The 18,387-nt window shown below is 35.4% G+C and overlaps 2 protein-coding genes across 3 annotated transcripts in view; both read right to left on the bottom strand.

Moving 5' to 3' along the window:
• Window positions 1-2,818, bottom strand: part of LOC136800997 (uncharacterized) — a 39,272-nt gene extending 36,454 nt beyond the window's left edge. Inside the window, exon 1 of the mRNA XM_067057614.1 lies at window positions 2,569-2,818. Coding sequence (XP_066913715.1) covers window positions 2,569-2,691 — 123 coding nt within the window. The 5' untranslated portion in view covers window positions 2,692-2,818. The remainder of the gene's footprint in view (window positions 1-2,568) is intronic.
• A 13,139-nt stretch (window positions 2,819-15,957) lies between these two features.
• Window positions 15,958-18,387, bottom strand: part of LOC136801031 (secreted frizzled-related protein 4-like) — a 58,356-nt gene continuing 55,926 nt past the window's right edge. For both annotated transcript variants that reach the window (XM_067057661.1, XM_067057659.1), the window contains 2 exons: window positions 17,207-17,482; window positions 15,958-16,910 (listed from right to left, as the gene is read on the bottom strand). In XM_067057661.1, coding sequence (XP_066913762.1) covers window positions 16,672-16,910; window positions 17,207-17,482 — 515 coding nt within the window. In that variant the 3' untranslated portion in view covers window positions 15,958-16,671. The remainder of the gene's footprint in view (window positions 16,911-17,206; window positions 17,483-18,387) is intronic.

Here is an 18,387-nt window from a genome sequence, read left to right on the forward strand (position 1 = left end):
ATATCATGTTCAAATATCTAAATCATTCTCTTTAAAGGAGAGACAAAAATTCACAATGTTTACATTCCTCTAACCTTTCACAGTACTAAAGTGCGCATTTTTACCTACCATTTTTACCGGGCCTCTGCAATGGAGTACCGTGAAATGGCGAGACTCCTAAACGGTGTATTGGTTATTCAAAAGATTGTCACATTCTCCCGAACGACTATTATCCTGTACATATTCTGTCTGTCATTTCTTAGAAAAATATTTGATGGTTTAGAAGTTATAAAGATTAAAAAAGTATCTTTCTTTCCCTAAAATTGAATTGAAATGACCAAAGCAATCCCAAAACAAGGCAAAGTAGTTCTGTTTTCGGAACTAGTTAGTAGGAACATAGTTTTTTGGAATTCAACTATGTCAGTATAGACCAAAACTCCTATATCAAGATTACGGGATTTGGAGTGCGGGCCAATTTTACTTTTGTTTTCAGTGGTTTTACTTTCGATTTCAAGCCAACATCTTCGCAACGGGGTGCTTGCCCATAACAGGGGTTTGTGCAAAAAACCAAACATACTGTAGAAAGTTTTCCAAATCCCTTATTTCGATTGAACAAACAAAAAATAAAACTGTTTTCACTTTTTTGCACCAATTCTTCAAAATAAAAATATTTAAGATTTCAAGTTCTTCTTTTATTCAATGATTTTTTATGGCACTTTGTTGACAATCTAACTCTCGCAATAAATTCCCGCTTTCTTCAGAAATTTGAAGATGAGAAAAAACCTAAGCCTTAGGATCACAGAATGAAACAAATATATGAAGGGTAAGATTTTACAGCTCCGCCCGCCTGTGAGAGGACACGGACGTGCCAAAAAGAAGGGCCATGTGAAATACAGCAATTTCATTTGTGGAAATTTGATAAACAGTGGGCAAAATTATTTTAAAGGGAACCAGAGACCACCTTGATTTCAAAAGGACACTGTTCATAAAGTGGAGATTGTCATTGAATGATTTTAATTTCAGAGGATGCACAATAAAAAATGCTGAAAAATGAGAGCTCATACAAGTCTGTAGCACAAGCGAAACTAAAGTTATGGCATTTTAAAGCTCAAAAACTGCCCATTTTTTCCATGAAACAGAGCGTCACCCAAAAATTTGCATTGTTAAAGTGGTTAATAAATTGACACTGACTGATGATCATGCTATCAAAGTCATGATTTTTAGCCATAGCAACTATAACACTTTGAGAAAATCAAAAAGATTTTTGGTAACACTCAACCAATTTTTTAAATTTATCATGAATGCGGTACACATGATATGAAACAGAATCGGCTGTTAAAATTTTATTTAACTTTAGAACCCTATATAGGGTTAATGGAAAGGTTTTCAAGATAGATCAAATGCTTAGATTTTGATACAAAGTTACTGTATCAGCTTAAAAAATGTTTGAGGTGATATGGTTAAGTGAAAATTTCATAATTTTTATTTCAGTAAAGTAAGATAATTTTCCGTCATTCCGTAACCAAAATTGATTTCTCAATTAAAAACCAGTCTTCCCCCAATGGCAATTAATTTATGCCTGGTTTGAAAGTAATCAGTAAGAGGTAGAAACTTGCCAAATATTTTACTCTAAAAATGTTTCCTTAAAACTTTACAGCATTTTTAATTTTTCCGTCATTCCGTAACCAAGATTTTTGGAAAATAAAATCCTCAACCGTTCAATCCAGGGAAGGCCAAACATGCTGTAACTGCAGCATTCATTGGATTTTTTGTGATATGGCTGTGGCTGTTTTTTAGGCTAAAAAGCTTTAATTTCAAAGGCTTTTTAGCCTAAAAAATGGCAAAATCATGTTTCGGAAGTGCTGTAGCTCTAAAACAACTGCAAACGAGTTTAAGATACTATGAGAAATGATACATATAAATTTGAAAATGTTAACTGAAAAAAAATTTTCAGCTCCCAGATGCACTTTTTGGTTCCCTTTAAAATAATTTTGCCCGAGCTGCGAAGGAGCGCCGGGAAGCAATCGTAGAAGTAATCACAGATTTTAATATAAACTTTACTCAGGGATTACGAGGTAAGAATAGCCTAGTTTAGGAGTTTAAGCTCTTAGACTGTATGCCAACTAGGTCTAGACAGAGTAAATCATAAAACAGTCAGTTCACTTAACCAGTTTACAGAGTATGACGAGGCCGCACTCAAGGAAAAATTTGGAAATACCAAGTTCCGCACTTTTGTGAAAGAATGCACCTGATAAATTTTGGTCCGGACAAGGTGCATCTAGATACCTACCAAAAATTCTTAAAATTTGAAATTAGCTGCACTTGAGGAGAAAATAGCAGAACTCTGCACTTGGGGTTAAAAAACCGTCTGCACTTGCACCTGGGAAAACCTCAAATTTTGGACATGCACTCCACTAAATTTTTTCCGAGTTGAGATCTCGAAGCAAACATGCCACACTCTGAAATCTGGTCACTTAACATCAGAAGAAGGATTGGAAGATTGAGGATTTTCCCAAGTTAACGTAATCCTCAACTGTATTTTTAAGAGGAACAATGATGAGTTAGGTAAAATATCAAAAAAAGACAAACCTCTTTCCAAAATTCTTCATTGGCAAAAATATCCTTCTCTCCAAATGGATCTGACAAATCGATTGATAGCTGTATTCCAGTTTCATTATCTGGCTTAGGGTCTATAGTTCCATAGTCCTTCATCTTGGAATAATATTACAACCAAAACATTGGTATGGATGCAAAAATTTTAGGATCAAAAGTCAAAATTTAAAATTTAGGGGTCAACCCACCTCTTTTTTGGTTTGTTTACATGGTTTATCTTGCCGTGGCCGAAATACGGAGGACGCCTCCGAGAATAAAAACAGGACCCGATTTTTGAGATTTCGCGATTTTGCGAATACGACTATATTATAAATATAATGCAAATGGAGAAAGGGAAAAGAAAAGGCTCAATTTTTGGTTGGTCATATTTGTACAAATTAATTATCTCTAATAGATTATATTTATAGTGTTAGAAATGCTATAATACAGAAAATTTTGTTGAATTTTAAATATAAAAATTTAAAGAATCTATTATGCATATAAAATTACTTTTTAATAAACCAAAACAAATCATCGATGAATAAATCTATCAGACGCACACAGTTTGAATTCTAATAAACAAAAATTTTTTTCGAAAAAGACACTTCACAGCTTTCCAGGTATCAGTAGAGTAGCCGAAATCAGCTGAATTTGCACATCCTTGCTTGCATTACAGCTGTTATATTTCATCATTTTACTTTTTCTTGATATTGGATTGAGTGACTTTCATTTTCATTTTATCCTTCACAATATCTATATCATCCTTCAAACTTGTGCTACTCATCATATGTTCACTCAAACATTTGGGTTGTATTTTCGACGCTTCATTGCCTTTGAAATCAATCAAAATGATCTTATCTTTGTGTTTCTTGAAGCCTTTCTCAAAAATCGATTTCTCATCCTTACCTAGCGGTAGAGTGCATTTACTTCCACCTTTCTTTTCGTCCATAAAAGTCTTGAAATCGGCCGTACAAAAGACCAGCAAACACTTACAATCTTTCATTCCTGTGTCAATTTTCGCACTCAAGTTTTTACCGATGTACTTTTTGTTAGCGTAGTAAATATCTTGGATGGTGAGCTCAGTGCCCAGTTCTGCTTTGATGTTTTGGTATTCTTGTGATTGTTCCGTACAGATAGCAAACGCAAATGATGGACTCGACATTTTTTATTAATCTTTGTTTGATAATCTTTGAAAGATAGAAAAAAGAAGAATAGAACGACACCGCAGAAAGAATAACCACATTTATCTATACATCAAGAGCTTATCCCGTATCATTTTCCGTGAGATATCGATCTGTAGCCCGGCGGAGCCAGTAGAAATCGAACCGGACACCTCGAACTAAAGATAAAGCGATTAAATCACAGCAGTTCGTTACCGTAACATTATCACTGTGATCTCAGTTATAAAATACGCGTGTAAAATAAAGACCAGATATTACAAACAGAATCTTGTGGTTTCGTATTATCAGGACAGCGAAAATATGCAACGCGGCTAAATGACACTTAGCAGACTGTATTCTTTTTTTAACTAGAAAACTAATGAAAGTTTGTATGAACTGGGAGTATAATTAGAGGATTTTTACACAGTATGCATTATAAACCTTTCTAAATTTTATTTCAAAGGGGGGATAGACAATAATCAAATTGGCAGACCACAAAATCTAACACGCATACTGTCACATTGTTCTACTCTTTCTATGAAAAAAAGATTCCCAGCTTTTTAAACAAGTTTGAATATCATCAATCTCTCTCAAAAACAATTATGATGTACAGAAAAAATGATACCCGTAAACCGTATCATAAAGAAAACTACAAAAACTGAAACAGCTAATTCTTTTCAATCGCTTTCACGCCTTAACAAATAATTCCACAAACCACTTCAAAACATCAAAACACACCAACTCCTTCTTTTTCCAAGCATAGCACATCCAATTTTCCATCAAAAATTGACATTTCATTAATGTGTATACTAAAACTCCTGTCTATATATGTCCCGTTGCGCTTTAAACAAATGATTAAACCTCGCGGACCAATCATAATAGCTATATCTACCGTATGACGACATTTTCCACCAATAAGGTTTGAGTGTTCAGGGAATATAATGAAATCAACAAACAAGCTTTCTTTCTCTTTTGTCGTCAACTGTCTAATTAAATAAACCAAGTGATCCGAACCAACCTCTTGCCCAGGCCTTTTGTACGGCAAAGCAATGGTAGTTGATCAGTTTGCTGAGCCCCAGGTTGGTTGTCCGTTATCAAAGCACTGGCAAAAGCAAATAAACAGACATTTTGTGGTGAGGAAATAGCGATTGATTCCACTTCTTAAGCACATTTAGAGTGTAAAAAATAGTAGCATGTCAGCATCGTGCGAAACGGTATTCTGTGATGACAAGAGGCAGGATATTTCGTGTTGAAATTCATTCAAATTTTAAGGACTCGCTAAGGCGATCTGTAGAAACAAACTTCTTTAGAATAACCACGCCTAACAAGAATGATGTTATTGAAGTGAGAAAAGTCACAGCCAAAACTCAAATAGTGGGAAAGTTAAGTGTATGTATTCGCTATAGAAGAAGGCGTCACGACCCAATCCACGCTACCTAAATTTTTGCGTTCAATATCAGTGACTTAGTGTCAACGCCTGTACATGGAAAAAGCAACTACTGAAAACATTTCGATCTTAATATTATTTAGTAACGCTAACTATTTTAGCTCTTAGCCAATTGACGGTTAGCTGTAATGAATTTTTCTTCTGACATTCCAATCGCAAATTGGCGGCCCTTCACGCTAAAGAGGAATGACAGTGAGTCTTGATATGCTACTTCACCAGTCAGGCGCACGACGGCTCTTGCGCGTAGGTGACACATGGACCCGACAATCTCCAAAAGCGAGGGCTGGGGTTTAGGCCTCCCACTTCAAAATCCCTGACGTGGTTTAACAAAATTCCGAAATCTAAACCTTCCAGATGTTTAAAATTTTCCCGACCTTCTGAGCTTTATCGTGTGGGAGGAAATTAATACATCGTATCTTAGATAACAATTCCGGGGAGGAGGGCACTCGATTCAAAAACGACTGTACGTGCAGCCCAAAATTAGGACTTTGAAATCGGACACTTAAAGTGCAGAGAAAATTTAGCCGAATTTGAGTATAAATTTGGGCGAAAAACCGAATCTTACACTACGGTGTATTTTCTTGAAAACTTTTGACCATTTTAGGCAAAATATGCGGTCAGATTTTCCAATTTTTATCTTTGCTCATTTCTACTCTTACACTTTACAGATTACTTTGGCAAGCTTGGAAAAGGGACCCGTGAGTGTCGCATGCACGGTAGGTCGTTTACCTTGAGTGCCCCCCCCCCGGATAATAACGAATTACACCTGAAAGACACATTGGCAGATGAGGGGTATGTCCGGAAAGGACTTCCGAAAACCGACCCTTAGAGAGACTGTTTTTTAATTTACAAATCTTTCCCTCGAAACCAAAAAATTTCCTAAAAATTGTGATTTTCCGACCCTTAGAGAGACTTTGAAGGGTGAAAATCCGACCCTTAAGGTCTACACATGCTCATTTTTGCCTAAGTATCCCCCCCCCATGCAAATAGGTCACTTGGTTGATGCCACAGCATATTCATCGTACACATGGACCCTACTCGACCGACCATAAATGTATAAAAAAATCAAATTCTTTAACTCTCTGACATCGCATGGTTCAAATTCTTTACCAAGCTCTTTATTCTTATTATTTATGATCCTGGCATGGTTATATATTAAAGGTGTAAGCAACCTCGCCCCCGTGTATTCCACGCTTTATTTACATTACTGATGAACGCCTAGCGCTATCATTAAGCATTAAAAAGCTTATAATACGCGGGGACGAGGTTTAGGTACCATGAAAAGCACAGGTCAAAATCATATATTGACGTTGTGCCGACGAATCGAGATTTTATTCATCGCGCAATCAACGAAGACAAAAGTAACCATGACGACCATCCAAGATCTTGGATGAAGTTCAAAGGTGATATTTTTATTCCCGTCGTTGAAAACACAACTAAAAAATATCATCAATGCTTTTTAAAAAGAGTCAGTGATAGAGAATCATAACATAAACATAAAGTCTGTCTATTATTTCGATTCAATTAAAGTGAGATTTCCATAATTAATAGTTTAGTAATTACTGTTATACATTTGGGGATCATGTAAAAGATTTCTTTCGAAAGAAACTCACTTCAATTACACTTGGAGGTTTCTGGGGAATTCGTAAATAGTAAGCTGCATACGGATACAGTCTGCTAGACATTAATAAGGTAATATTTGCTCTTCATCGTTGATTCTTTCTACAGTGATTAGATTGACAAATGCGCAATAAAATTTATATTCTCTGAAAACTTAGGTCGTGTTCAGACATGAAAGTTTAAGTTTAAGGCGTAACTAGTACTAATTTGATATGGCAATTAAGAAATATAACGACTTAATTGCTATTTCATCTTTTAGATGGATTACATAAGAGAGGAAAAAGGAATCTCCTTTTGAATGTTTGAGTGAGGCTTCGTTTTTGATAGAGGAGATCGCAAACAGTTTTGTTGCGGAGTATGGGAATCTCCATACTTCGACCCATGATATTCTCATTAAAAGCCCATTAGCTGCCTAAATTGCTAGAGACGCTCCGAGCGTCTCTAAGTCATAAAATTTACGTTCTCCTTTCATAATTCACAAAAGGAGCATGCTTTTAACTTGCGAACTTTGATTTCGTCTATTCAGAAAACTGTGATGATATCGTAAAAACTTTTTTTTAAACCAGAGGGTGATTCCTTTTTAAACTTTGGTTTAATTTATGAGGAGTCTGCAGCTAAATACAAAAGGAATATAAAAGAAACATGTAGACTTAATTACTTTAAACCTTGGTCTGAACACGACCTTAACCTCTGATACTCAGGGTAAGGATTAGGTGTAAGTTATTAAACTAGGAACAAGCTTGATATGAGTTTTAAAAGGAAACTATACTACCCCGGGGGGGGGGCACTGGGTTTGCGGACTGACGGTATGTGCGGGCCAAAAATAGGCTTTTAAAATTGCACCCTTACAGTGCATCTCTAGTTTTTCCGACCCTTACAGTGCATTTTAAACATATTGGAAAAGGTACCCTTAGGACCCGCACATACCCGTCGGTCCTTTTGCCCAGTTGCCCCCCCCCCCCCCCCCCCCCCCCCCCCCCCGGTATACTACATAATCAGGTATGAAATATAAGTAAGCACAGAGTAAGAATGTCATGCAAAGTCGCTTCCGTTGCAAATTTGCCCCACACATGCATTGCCTCGCAGGAAAACCCACAAAGGTTAACTAAAAAAATCAAAAGGCTTTATCATCACAATTCCTTTTCCAAGCATCCCAGACCTAAGCCTAAATCTGACGGATCTCTAGTGTCTTTTCACTGCCAAAGGTTTTAGACATCGTCTTTCAATTTCCAATGTGCTCGCTTGTGCACTTTATAGAATAAACTGATATTCAGGCAGGTAATAAAACGTTGTGTCAAAAAGTGCAGTTTAAGTTTTCCTCAAGGTGATTAAGTTTGCAGCCGATAGCAAACTATTCAAACCAACAAGACTCAACCAACCAGACATAAATCAATCACAAATATTCACTGGAATTCTCACACATCACGTACCATTACGAAGAAACAACACTACTGTGAGAGTTCACGAGAAGCATAAATCATCAATAAAATATAGAAGTAAGCGAAAAAGGGTGTTATTTTCAGTAAGTCGTTTTCTCATCAGCTTAAAGACTTATAAAAAGTCTCGAAATCAAAATACGTCAGGCTCAAAATGTCAAGAAGTTAAATCACTAGAACAGAATAAGTACAGAAATACTGAATTTTGAAATTATAAAAAAATGAAACAAAAATTATACATAATTCTTTAGAAATCAACCCTAGAAGGCTGCTTCCTTGTCATTTTTATACTCAAAATGTGTCAGTGATTTCTCGAAGGCGATGACAATTTTTGACTTACATATCAGAAGAACGGTTTGCAAACTCTGGTTATTTCTTCCATCAAAAAACTATCACGATTCTAAGATATCAATGACAAAAACCGAAAATATTTTGTATTGCTATCTTCATTTTTCATATAAAATAATTTTTCGATCTTCGTTTCATCAATTATGCAAGTTTATGAAGTTTATGTAAAAATATGTTTTTTATCCCCTTTGGTTAATCATAATAAACAAAGAAGTTGTTTTAAAAATTAATCCGTATTACTGTGTGGTTATGTGAGCCTTTTACTTTTTTCAACCATTTCCCCTGTCTAAGATTTTTTTCAGCAAATTTCTCTCTAAAAATTCCACCTGCCATTTCAGCCCTCTAACTTCACTCCAATAGTGACTTTTCTTCCACAAAAAGCGCAAAAAGAGCTTATTTTTAAAAACTCCAACACTTTTTGGCTCGATTTTAAATGATAATTTGTTTTTTCTTTTCGCTATAATTTCTCATGTGTTGAGAACTTTCGAAAAAGCAGTCTAAAATTTGGTGTGGATACATCAAAATCAAAGTTTTTATTTAGAGGCTTTATTCAAAAGGTTTCAAAACTAACAGAATAACAAAGATGGATGCACCTTTTTTATAAGAACAATCTATATAAGAACGAAAGGCTTGGATGGCCAAAATGTTAAGAACAAGTAAAGATTTTGAGGCTTTGCAGACTCTAAAGCGCCTGATTTCTTAGAAAAATGGACAAAAAAACTTGGTAAGAATAAGAATGTGTTAAGAACAATTTTAGGTTTAAAACTCAAAAGGTTAAAGAACATCCTGATCCCCTGATGCTAACTTGTTGTGAAAAATCCTCACCGGGTCACTGAGACAGGGGTGTATCTAGAAGAGACCGAGGGGTAAATCACTCGAAAAATTATCGTACACCTCTACAAAAAGTCAAAAAAAAGTCAAAAAAGTCAAGAAAAAAGTCAAAAAGTCAAAGAAAAAGTCAAAAAGTCAAAAATAAAGTCAAAAAGTCAAAATAAAAAGTCAAAAATTCTAAGAAAAAAGTCAAAAAGTCAAAAATAAAGTCAAAAAGTCAAAGAAAAAGTCAAAAATTCTTAGAAAAAAGTCAAAAAGTCAAAAAAAAAGTCTTGAAAAAGTCAAAAAGTTTCTTGAATGGGCGGATGGGTGGAGCAAAATTTATGGGCGGTTGGCGTTTTTGGACAGATTTGGGCGGAAAATGGTGGGCGCCAAAAGGCGGTGGGCGTTTATGTTGGAAAAAGTCAAAATGAAAGTTTGAAAAAAGTCAAATAAAAGTCAAAAAAAAGTCAAAAAGTCAAATGAAAATTCAATAAGTCAAAAAGTATCGTACATCTTTTTTCAAGTGATTTACCCCTTCGGAAGAGACCAACTGCATCTTTCAAAAAATTATGATTTTTTATCACCATACTTTTACATACTGCAAATTTCCATATACAAAAAACAAGTCCAATACAGTACGTTTTTTTTCAGAGACACCAACTTATAGCACAGAGAACGTTTTGAAATACACGTTTTTTTTTTATTAGAACACCTAAAATTTCGCTGAGCCTGGACGTGCTTATCTTTTTTAGCAATTTTCAGCCTAAAATGTTCTTAAATGCGTTCTTAATTTTTCAGACTACTCTAAATCGACAATACGATACAAAATAAAGAGCACTTAAATTTGGCAAAATTTGGACAATATTTGACTCTCGACTTTTGAAGATCCACCCCTAAATTCGGTTAAAACTGCTTAAAAAGAGGAAAAAATTGTAGTTTCTTTCATTTTTTTCCAAACTGCAATGCCGGACAAAAGGTTGTAGACAAATGGAATTTCAGTAAAAAATGATGAGAAATAGAGCAAAATGACTCTTCAATGTGTCTGAAAGGGGATGGAAGTTAAGAAAAACACTTTTGAAGTCGTTGCATTGCTTTTGAATTGCTTTTGAGGGAACCACAAGCAAAAAATCAGCGTTTTGATACTGGTGTAAGCCAGTTAATCAAGCCCTTGTTGTTTGCCCTTGCGGTTAGACTGCAGTGGGTGACTTTGAAAAACTTTGAACAGCTTTGGATTGGTTTGGAAAGCACCCAGAACTTGTTTTTGATCGATATTGAAGTATTTTGCAAATATAGTCGAACGTGCGCACCGCACTGGGCTCAACTTCAGATTTTCCCGTTATTAGAAGGCCCAATTGTAACATTTCAAATATTTAGTATTAGGTAGCAAATATACTTTGTCCGTTTTGGCTGAAACTCGTCCCCAGGCCCCAAAAATCAAAATTTTCAAAAAATGAAAAAAACACCCCCAGATATTCACCCAAGGAACATGTGTGCCAAATTTCAGCCAAATCCGACCTTTTTTGAAGTGTCCAGGCTGCCAGCCTCGTTTTGGTGAAAAACTCGTCCCCAGGCCCCAAAAATCAAAATTTTCAAAAAATGAAAAAAATACCCCCAGATATTCACCCAAGGAACAAGTGTGCCAAATTTCAGCCAAATCCGACCTTTTTTGAAGTGTCCAGGCTGCCAGCCTCGTTTTGGTGAAAAACTCGTCCCCAGGCCCCAAAAATCAAAATTTTCAAAAAATGAAAAAAAACACCCACAGATATTCACCCAAGGAACAAGTGTGCCAAATTTCAGTCAAATCCGACCTTTTTTGAAGTGTCCAGGCTGCCCCAAAGTTTTAGCCTTGTTTTGGCGAAAAACTCGTCCCCAGGCCCCAAAAATCAAAATTTTCAAAAAATGAAAAAAACACCCCCAGATATAAACCCAAGGAACAAATGTGCCAAATTTCAGCCAAATCCGACCTTTTTTGAAGTGTCCAGGCTGCCCCAAAGTTTTAGCCTCGTTTTGGCGAAAAACTCGCCCCCAGGCCCCAAAAATCAAAATTTTCAAAAAATGAAAAAAACACCCCCAAATATTCACCCAAGGAACAAGTGTGCCAAATTTCAGCCAAATCGGACCATTTTTTAAGTGTCCAGCCTGCCCTAAAGTTTTCGGACGGACATACAGACATACAGACAGACATACAGACATTCTCAGATTATAGCTCAACTGAAGTTGAGAATACACCGTTTAGGAGTCTCGCTATTTCACGGTACTCCATTGCAGAGGCCCGGTAAAAATGGTAGGTAAAAATGCGCACTTTGGTACTGTGAAAGGTTAGAGGAATGTAAACATTGTGAATTTGTTTCTCTCCTTTAAAGAGAATGATTTAGATATTTGAACATGATATCAATGATAATTTTATAAGTCTCTCCTGAAAATTTCACAAAAATTCATCAAGAGGAAAAGAAGTTATGATTAAAAGGAGTTCTTTACCTACCGTTTTTCTGCTATGTTTCCTTATGAGAACCAGATGTTTACCTACCGTTTTTTTACGGAGGAGAGTGAATTTTCCGTGATCGCTAAAATCAAAACAATGGAAAATTGGATTGACGCGTGCGCAGTCGACACTCCTAAACGGTGTATTGCAGAAGTCTACAAACCTTTTGTCCAGCATTGTGAGGCTGGGCATGTTCTTAAGATGTTCTTAATTTTTCGACGAATTTCACTATATGTTCTTATAAACTAGGTTCTAATAAAAAAAAAAACGTGTAAGTAAGAATAGGAGGATCTTTGAAACCGTTTATTGTCAGAAATGATGTGAACAAAATTGATCAGAATACTCTCTGTTCGGGTCTGTGCAATCGTTTAACATCAGCATCGTGTATCAAAAGAAAAAAGGCCAAGAAATATGATTGTCGAACTCTTTTAACTTTCGAATTGTTTTTATAAAAAAGAGTACAAAGGCTTTAAAAAAAAACATAATTCACACTGAACTCCTGACCACTTGCTGAGCAGAAAATTTTTTCAGACAAGATTTTCCAATTCTTTCACATTTCTGATTGAAAAATTTCTAAACTAAAGCTATTAAGTTGATTCTATTTCTTTTAATCTCAAAATCATTATGTAAAAGTTTCAACCAAGATTTTGCATTGTTTCTGTCTACTTGCACCATTGGCACCATTGACAATGAATTCCATTTTCAGAACATGAAGTGAATAGCAAATTCTCAGTGAAGAGAGTATAAAATTCTCTATACAGAAATATAAGGTACTAGCTTTGTTCGGTATATTTTTCAAACAGCCTAAACAATACAACGAAAATTGTAAAAAACATGATAAATGAGTTTCATGTTAAAAATGTATCAAGCAAGTTTTTCCAAATTCATAAATCTGTCCTCGCGTTGAACAAAGCTGCAAGTTATCTTGAGGAAGTTATCCGCCATTATAACAAACCTGGCGCTAACCATTTCACTGCAAGCGATAATATGAATTTCGGACCTAGATTTTCACAGACCTAGATCGAAGGATGATGATAAAAATTTGAATATATAAGTCATTTTCTTCTTATTTTGTCGGCTAGTTCTAAACTTTGGTCACAGGTCACAGGTCACAGGCTACATGTCACATTTAGTTTACTGTAAAGTAACGGGAAAATGGTTGAAAAACATTTAATGTTGCCGAAAGTATCATTCTGAAGGTATTTCATCAAGTTATTCCTGATATGCACCATTGCAATCTTCTGACATTACATCACTGACCCCAATGGCTGATTGGTTGTAAGTGACGTAATATCAGACAATACGTCCACTTTCAACCAATCAGCAACTGTATTAAAGGGAGTTTCTAAACATCGAGCAGAAATGGCGACCACGACCAGCGACCACGACCGGCGACCAGATAAATTTGGATTATCGAGTTTACCTGCTCTCTCCACCGTAGAGAATGTTTTGATCAAGTCCTCAGAATACTATTGACTGGGTCATTAAGTATGATGTTTGTAAGCTTTGTTACACCAAATATTTTAATTATGCTGAATGAGATGCCTTTAGTATGAATAGATAGAACTTGTCAGTAAAAGAAATTGGGACGGCCAATTTTAGAGATATGAATCTAATCAATTAGTATTCTATTGTCTTTATGGTTATGTCTTTATAGTCGAAATAATTATTTATTTTTTATCATCTTATTATTTTTTATCTAAATTATTTTTATATAGTAGTTCCACATCAATGCTTGAAGCAATGACTAAATTTTAGACCTTCTTGACCAAATAAATTTTACATTACATTACATTACATTTTCAAAAAAAATTGTGCCAATAATTATTTTGATGCTGACACAAAAGGATAGAAATTGACACCATAATCAAGCTCCAAGAGCGTCAAAATGGTTGTTTTACGTATTTGGCACGTGGCTTTAAATAAATAGACAGGGGTGAGCTTACTCTTCAATATGATATATATCCCAAAATCACCAAAATATTGTCTCTCAAAGGGTCGATTTTCGACCTCTCGGACATACCCGTCACCTCGCAAACCTAGTACCCCCCCCCGGAGTCAGAATCTTACCAAGTGCTCGTATTCTGTTCCGTTTAAAATACAGGCTTAGGGCATATTTTATATCACGCATGCTGTTCTCGTCCTCTTAAACTCCCTCCCCACACTCCAGCCTATCTATGTATAGAAATTTAACCTGTGAGGAGAAACTATAAGAATCTTATTGCCACCGCAGGGAGCCTAAAGCGACCGAGGATGGCATTCATAGCTTCACGCATAAGGAAGTTGGGCAAACATCTCATAATTTTGCGTTTGCGTTTGCACGTTTTTCAGTATTTTAGTTCCGCTTAACGGTAGCATTCTTATCTTACGGTCTCTCTATTGTTTTATCATCATCAAAAAGACTTTACCGGAGCCTTTTTTATCTGACTGAAGTCATATGATTCTGGCTGGGCTGCTCTTAATTTTATATGAGTTTTTCAGGCTTAAATGTCGATATTAATGAAAGTGAAAACCTGTACTTTTCAGTAATTTCTGAAATCTGAGGCTCAGATTCTTCTTAATTTGTTTTTAGGTTTTGGCCAAATTTCAGCCTCATATTCTTATGAAATTGTTCTTATAAAAAACGTGTAAGACAAGGCACGGATGTCACTCTAAGTAGACTGTAAATCACTCCCTTGACACATTTGTTAGCATTTGAAAGAATTTTGTCTCAGATGAGAGGTCACTCTTAACAAAAATTTTTGTAGGGATAAGATCATTCCTTTTGAACGCAAATTTAACTCTATGTGTTCGTTTTGCTGCGAAAGTTATGGCTAGTCATAGTTATCATACACGGAGATTTCGACAGAATTTCGGAAATTGGGTATAAATATTACATCTTGTTCTTTTTACAATTCTTCTAAGGCTTATGAATACCTGTGAAATGAGTTTTCTTCAAAAGAAATCCTCGATCCTGATTGGTTGTTAAGCCAAAACAATGAAAATCATGTTGATATTAAGGATTTCCGGGTTCAACCTAAATATTTCAGGTGGGACGCAGTATTTGAAAAACGGCTATTTTCCTTGTGTCGCACGCTTGTATTAACTTTCTGCTCTGTAGTTTATATGACATGTGATCTGTCGATGTGACCTGTTTTGAACTTGTTAATTTTGTAGATTATTAGAGCAGATGATGAGCCATAAATGATACTTTCATACAAACAACGTAATTAATAAAAAGTATATATTGCTCTTACACTTTTTTTTAATAAGAACAAACCACATAAGAATTAAGAACAAGTAAAGAACATTATTTTTAGGCTTAAATCTACAAAAGTTAAGAACATCCGAAGCCTTCAAAACTTTGGATGTTCTTATAAAGAAAACGTGTATAGCGTGCGAAATTTTAGAGCCAAATTGAGGTATTACAGTATACACCCGGTTTTTACTACTTTGACTTATCAGCATTCTTAAATTGTTCTTTTTTAGATTTTTAGCCTCATTGTTTTTGTAAAAGAAAAGTGAAGTGACCTGATACGAATACGATAGGATCAATTACGATAGGATCGTTAACCCTTTTCAACCTCGGCCTTTAGGGGCGGCTCAGAACTACGGGGGGGGGGGGGGGGGCTTTTCCTGTACCACTCCTTAACTTTTAATCTGGTGAGTCTTTTAGGATGAAATTTTGCACACAAGATCCTTGTCACATAAAGCAACTTTTGACAAAAAATCTTTTTTATGACGTCACTCATCATTTACAAAGTGAGAAAAAACCGAAAAAGAGCAAAGGAAATTTGAAAAAAGTTCCCTGAGTCTAAAATGCTTCTTTTATCCTAAATATTCAATAAATTACGATTTAAATGATATATCAATTTTTGTGACACCTACCTTACTGTCAGAAATGTCATATTGCTCAAGAGGTGTGAACATTTTTAGGTGTCAATTTTTTTTATTTTGAAGCTAAATAAAAGTTAGGAACTTACAGAAAATTTCATGGCAAAAGCATTTATATTTCAGGAGCTATTACCAATAATTTGACCTCCGAACAGAAACAGCCCCCCCCCCTAGGCCGAACAGGGTTAAAGAGAAATAAAACTCGGATTAGAAATTTTAACTACGTCACTAACTTTACTATCTTTTTATATCCGAAGAAAAAAAAACAAAATGTATGAAAATAAAAAAAAATAATTAATTAATTCTTAAAAATTTACAATTTTTTAAACAAAAAATGTCATTTGGATATTTTATTAAAAAAATAAAAAAATCGTCCCTGGGTCTTTCTTCATCAAGTAAATCAAAATGTGAAAAAAGCAAAACATTTTTGTCTTAAAAATGCGCCCCTTTTCTAAGACAGGCTAGGCTGCTTGCATCCACTAACGGATTCGTGCTCCTGGGGTTTTGTAGAGGTCTGCGATTCAGACTAAAGACAGACCTGCTAACAGTCTCGAATCTATTAGGAATTCACGGAAAATTTGCTTCAGTCTGCTATATCTAGAGATATTTATAAAATCTAGAAATTATCGTAAAATTATCGTTTATCAAGATAAAATTCACTGAAACATTAACATCAAATTCTGTATCCATCTTGCAACAAAAAGTCTTTTGGAAAGAAATATCACTTTTCCATCAATGCGACGTCAAACCAACCTGACCATCATTGAGTCATCATCACCATCATTGAGTCATTCATTGTTGCATTAATCCCAAATTTTAATACGTTTTCGCGATTCTTTCCAAAGAGAATTTTTCATTAAAGCGGAAAGGGCTTCGCAAAAACACTCTATTTCTATCATCACCTGAAAACACGGCTTTTCTTCAAGTACACGCGTAGCGGATACTAACTTTACTCCGCTCGTCTTTACATTGGACAGCTCGCTGATCAGAGTTTTTAAGAATACAGTTTTGTTTCTTCTTACAATATAAATTGACAGCACAGTGAATGTTCTTACTACTGCATAACGATCCAATGTACTCAGCCCGCACAATGTTCAACAGTTTACCCGCAGGACATTTTAACTCGATGTTTTCCCAAAAGTCTTGAACAACTTTTTCATCTATAAGAAAAGACAACAAAGAGAAAATATTATAAATTTTTACCCGAATTTTTCAAAGGTACTTAAGAATTTACATCCATTTCAGTGAAGAATATATTTAGTCCCCATACCATTCTAACATTGTTCCAAGTGCATTACTCAACTCGACTCAAGTGAGTTACAGAACTCAAAGTAAAAGTGAAAGCAGTTCCACCCACCTTCCAAATGTCAAACATAGCGTCAATCAGAAATGAGAACGAGGCTGACCCTGTGAATCTAAGTATTCGTCCCCAGGGATGAAAGAGAAAAAAACTTACCAGGTAATGTTTTTTCACATTCATAATCAACAATGAGTTTCGGTTTTAGATTTTTACAGGGACTGGGTATAAATGAATTATCGGAATACAAAGCACAATTCTGTTTGCCAGTACACGATTGTGTTACGCTACAGAAGGCGTTCGGTGTGATGCAGGTGTCGGCCGCTTTCTCGTCACGGTACTGAACTTTCAAGATATTGATTCTTCGATTAGCGCTTTTGCAGAGAAGGAATGCATCTTGGCGATATTTCAAATGGATCTGCTTTGGCGGTTTGTCTAGAAGAGATTGACAACAATTTCATATTTAGTGAAATTATAAACGTTTTAGGCCTTAAAAACCACTTAGTTTATGATATTCATTTAAATGATGTTTTTTACGGAAACACCCCGGTTTTTCCAGTAATGACAATTTTAAACAAATTTTCTCTAGCATAAATTTCCGCCACTGTCAAAACCGGGGTGTTTCTGTAGAAAAACATTGCGTCATGAATATCATGAATAAGGTTAGATTCCTATAAAGATAAAGGGTAGTATATCAATAGACGATATCGGCTTAACGAAATTCCCCCGAATGATTACCCATGATGCATTGCGTAACAAAATTCAGTAAGTTAATATTGCCCGTGAATTTTTTTGCGCAATGCATCATGGGTAAATCGTCTATTGGAGTTCGTCACAAAATCATCGAAATCTTCTTGAATTTCTAGTTTGAGAATAGAAAGGTTTCTTTTACAAAAAGATAAGATCTATAATGGCGTGTGCAATTCTGTAATATAGGTTTAAAGTAACGTTAGATTGAGTCAATAACAATTTTTGAACGCAAATGGTAACGTGAGAAGATTTTTTCTTCCTAAAGTTTGTTTTTATGATCGATAAGTAGCTGCTTGTCATATTGGTTCAAATACCAGACAAAATGTCTTAAAAGTGAAGCCGATTTAGATATCACGTCTATAACCCTTGGAGCTCTTAGATTAAGCCAAATTTTGAAAATCGACCCTCGCGATGCATTTTCTCGAAGGTTTTTTTCCATTAGAAGGCAACAAAAGGTCCGTTTTTCCAGAATTTCGCAGCTAATAGTTTTTACTCACTTTTTACACTTTATCTAATATTGACCCTTACAGTGCACTTTTGAAGCCTGAAAGACGTAACCTTAAAGGCGGCCTTTCCCCCTAGGAATCAAG

The sequence above is a fragment of the Clytia hemisphaerica genome, unplaced genomic scaffold (assembly GCF_902728285.1).
Source record: "Clytia hemisphaerica strain Z4C2 unplaced genomic scaffold, Clytia hemisphaerica genome assembly, whole genome shotgun sequence".
NCBI lineage: Eukaryota > Metazoa > Cnidaria > Hydrozoa > Leptothecata > Clytiidae > Clytia > Clytia hemisphaerica.